A 4,585-nucleotide genomic window follows, 5' to 3' on the forward strand; every position below is an offset into this window, starting at 1 on the left:
TAGGAAATTCCTTATATTTACCATTTATGTCCAATGAGAAACCTGTGTAGTGCTTCCCTTCACTCTTGATAACCAAATTTATTTTAGGGACTGACAAAAGTCCCTATAAGATTCATATTTAGACTGGGGCTTGGTTTTGAAGCCAGCTTGCTCCCAATGTCCTCTTTGCTTGCGTTCATTTCAAATCAGTGACCATTTATTAAGAGTCTATTATGTGCTGGGATCACAAAAAGATAAAACTAAAGCAATCCTTGCACTAAAGGAGTTTACATTTTACTGAAGGGAAGTTGTATAGAGCTTAGTAAGTACAAAACATATCCGTGATAAATACTTGTCATTTTCCGGGTGCAGGGGCACACTAACAACAAGGGGAGTCAGAGAAGGCTTCTTTTGGCAGGTGGCACTTGAGCTGAACCTTAAAGGAAGATAGGACAATTCAGGAGGTAGCAGTGAGGAGCAAGAACATTCTAGGCATGGTGGACAGATTATACAAAGGCATGAAGATGGGAGATAGAATGATGTGTCTAGGTCACAACAAGTTTTGTTGGAATGTAGAGTACATGCAGGGAAATATTGTTTAATTGGCCCAGAAAACAAGTTGGAACCAGATTGTTCCAGGCTTTAAATGCTAACAGGAATTTTTATTTTAATCTAGAGGCAGTAGGATACAACAGTAGCTATTTTAGCCAGGTAGTAACATAGTACCTAGTATTTATATGGCACTTTAAGATTTGCACAGCACTTTGTACATGTTGTCTCACAACAACCCTAGTGCTATCATTATCCCCATTTTACAGCCAGAGAAACTTAGGTGCAAAGAGGTATAAGGATTTGCCCAAGGCCACATGGCCAGGTAGTGTTTGAGGTCAAATTTGAATCCAGGTTTTCCTGATTCCAAATCCTGCACTCTAACCATTGTACCAACTAGCCATCTGTGTTTTATTTAGGGGCGCCAATTTGGCAACTGGGTGGAGGATGGATTGAAAAGGGGAGAGGCAGAGGTTGAGTAACAACAAAAAGTTATGTGAAGAACACTATGAGATTTTCCTCTACTCTCCTGGTCCACATTCTTGTTTTGATTATTTATACCTATGAGCAATGAATGCCGGACCTAGTTGTTTCCCTAATCATTTAACATTAAAACTCCATTGAATACAACATTTTCTTTCATGGCTAAAATTTCTCCACTGATGTCCAATTACAATGCCTTATGCTGAAGCATGGAGGTGACCCTGAATTTTTCAAGGCCATAACAGCATAGTGTTTGCAAGCAAGTCCAGCTAGCTGGGAAGCAATGTTTAGGAGCCACTGAAGAATTCTACCTAAAGAAAGACATAATTTCTATATTCTTTTTCAGAGGTATATGGATGACCACTTAGAGCAGTAATTGCCATTGTGCAAAATAGAAAATAAATATTCTGGATATTTGAGTGTTTTGGATGCATAGGAGTTTATTATAAAACTGAAAAAAATACTCAGTTTCTATTGAATCATCAGAAAATTCCAAGCATGCAATTCCTTATCACTTGTTACTTTAATAACTAGAAAGCAATTTGAGTATCTGCTGCTTTCCTATGAAATAAAGACTCAGTAGTTTTTCTAAGGGCGAAAGAGTGCTTACGGAAGAAGGTCAATACTGTGTTTTAGGTTACTTTAAGGGCTCATTTTATTTTAAAAATATGTGGCTTCCTTATTTATATCAGTAGTGTTTTGAAAGAACTTGATAGTTTGTTAGGAACTTATTCAATTTATCCCCTTTTTAATATTATTTGGCTACATTCACCTATTCCTTAATTTTGCCTTTTTCATAGTCTGGGACGGCAGTGTAGACCGACCCCACGCAGCAGCGCAGCTCAGCTTTTGGGACGGGCTGAACGTTGGAATAAGCAGGAAGTAGGTTGAGCGCACCAGGGGAGAAAAGTACCCGAGCCAGTTTGCTTGCTGTTTTCCGAGCTGTTGACAAGCCCCAGCTGGATGGGAGGCAGAGATGGAGGAAGCCAGTGGTGGAGGTGGGAATGATCGAGTGAGGAGCCTCCAGAGTGAGGTGGAGGGGGTGAAGAACATCATGACCCAAAATGTGGAGCGAATCCTGGCTCGGGGAGAAAACCTGGACCACCTTCGGAACAAGACGGAAGACCTGGAGGCCACATCAGAACACTTCAAGACCACATCACAGAAGGTGGCTCGGAAATTCTGGTGGAAAAATGTGAAGATGATCATTCTCATGTGCGTGATCGTGGGCATCATCATCGTCCTCATCATCCTCTTTGCCACCAACACAATCTAGAAGGCTGTATTTCCATCTCCTCCCCTTCCCTCCTCTGCCCTCCTCCTCCTTCCCTTCCTCCTCTTCCTCCTTCTCCTCCTCCTCTTCCTCCTCCTCCTCCATGCTGCCTGGGGAAACCTCCTTTCCTCTTCTTTCCCTCCCCTAAGTGGAATGCTGCCCAGCCACCCCATAGTCCTTATCTATGGGCCCTCTGTCCTGCTTAGCCTCACCTGGTACCACATGTGCATGGGGAGGGGAAGAGAGGGAGGGAGGGCCTTCAGGGCCCCAATGCACTAGACTGTGGCTGAGTTTCAGGGGGCCTTCTGCATGGGCCAGATGGCCTGTGTCCCCTGGAATGCTGCTGGTGACCTGTAGGTAATAAAGACCTTTCAGTGTCAAAAAAAAAATTGCCTTTTTCATGTTAGAACTTTTTAGCTCCATGCTCTTCTGGAGCTTCTATCTAGGGGGTGGGGAAATGTAACGGGGCTGGTCATTATAAGTAAGGGTAAAGTTTCTCACTGAGAGCACCTTGATGTGAGCCAGAAGTTATCGAAAAGGAAAGCTAGACCTCTCTCATCTCCTACCTGGAAGTGATGCACCTTAGATCTGAGTCCTGGACAGGGCCAAACTGCAGAGGCTTCTGCCAGTCCTAGGCTAATGGTTCCTGCCATAGCTGAAGATCACCATAATACTACAGAAAGAGTATGATACACTTAGCAGTAATTTCTCACCCAGCTATAGGATGCTGTCCTTTGGACTCTCCACCGTGACCTCAGGAACTTCATCATCCCACAAGGTTGGAGGGTAGAATGACGATATCCTTCCATAACATCCCAGACCTGCTATCATTTTCTTATTTTCTTCTGTTTTTCTTATTTTCTTCACTACTAGTATACTTTGTGGCTACTCTGTGTGTAGTTGGAGAAGAGTGCATCCTAGGCTTTAGGGGAAACTATGAAACAAATCTTTTTTTGCCGCAATAAACTAAGAAAATTACTTTTAGAAAACTAATTGAGTTTATTTATCATTAAAGGCAAGCACACTAGGGGCCACATATGAGCAATAGTAGCAGAAGTAATCACTTACAAGGTTACTCCTAGAACGAGGCAGCAGTCTCCTTTCTGGTGACAAAACGCAATGTCAGTGTGATTTGGCAGAGTGAGCACAGAGGGAGTGCTTCTCAATTTAAAAAAAATCACATGAACATTGATTTTTTCTTTTTAATATTGAATATTTTGTATAACTTTTTGTTTGTTTTGATTCTACCTGTGATTTCATTAGTGAAGGGAGCTTCCAGGGAACAGTTCTATATACCAGTACAGATTGGCACATGCTCTTCAATTTGAAGTCTTAGAGAATTGCCAGGAGGCACTGAGAACTTAAGTGACCTGTCTAGGATCACACAACTCTGTGTCAGAGGAAAGACTCAAACCAAGATCTTTCTTACTCAGAGGACAGTTTCGTGTCTACTGTAACATTCTGCCTCTTAAAAGAATATCATCTGAAAATTGAAAAGGACCTTAGACTTCATCTAGTCCCAACTCTTACAGCGCTCCTGACAAATGGTTGTTGGCCTCTTCTTGATGAATACTTCTGATGAAGGGGGACTCACTTCTTTGTGAGAGCCCCAATTAATTTTATTTTAAACTATTCTTATTGTTAGAAAATGTCTCTCCCTTTAATTTGTATCCACTTGCCCCTTAGGAGCAGAGCAGAAATTCTACTTCTTACATTTAGTAATGCTTCAAATATTTGAAAATGGTTCGAATATTATAGACTTTTAAGCTGCAAAGGATCTTTGAGATTAGTACCGGACAGTGGAAATCTTGTTAGATTTGGAGTCAAGAAACTTGGGTTTCTTGACCCTGGACGCATTATTTTTATTAGACCACTAATGTCTCAGGTACCTCATTGGCACTGCTGACTTTCCTTGTTTGTGGAATGGGGATTATATTTGCCACCCGACCCACTTGTATGGAAGTAAATGCTTTTTCATTGTTAAAAGTACTGCGTAAAGATGGTTGCATGGTTATTGGTTCAACTTTAAGAGACCACGTGGCTTTCCACAGGACCCAGTAAGTAAGTAGCAGAGTTGGGACTGAAACCCACATCTTCCAACTCCAAATCCATTGTTCTTTCCATACAACAATGGATTTGGAGTCATGAAGATACCCTAGCTCTTCTAGTTCCTTCATTTATTTATCATGATATGCTTTCCAGAGCTCTTCTTATTCTGGTTGCTATCTTCAGAGGGAAAGAAAGAAGGAATAAAGGAAAAAAGAAAAAAAGGAAGGAAAGAAAGAAAGAAGAAAGGAAGCA

The 4,585-nt window shown here is 41.5% G+C and overlaps 1 protein-coding gene across 1 annotated transcript; it reads left to right on the forward strand.

Annotated features, from left to right (window-relative positions):
* Positions 1-1,985: 1,985 nt before the first annotated feature.
* LOC118848866 (vesicle-associated membrane protein 8-like) lies at positions 1,986-2,287 on the forward strand. Its single transcript, XM_036757904.1, has one exon. The coding sequence runs from the start codon at positions 1,988-1,990 to the stop codon at positions 2,285-2,287; it is 300 nt and encodes a 99-aa protein (XP_036613799.1). The 5' UTR covers positions 1,986-1,987.
* Positions 2,288-4,585: the final 2,298 nt, after the last annotated feature.

Source organism: Trichosurus vulpecula, chromosome 4 (assembly GCF_011100635.1).
Source record: "Trichosurus vulpecula isolate mTriVul1 chromosome 4, mTriVul1.pri, whole genome shotgun sequence".
Classification (NCBI taxonomy): Eukaryota; Metazoa; Chordata; class Mammalia; order Diprotodontia; family Phalangeridae; genus Trichosurus; species Trichosurus vulpecula.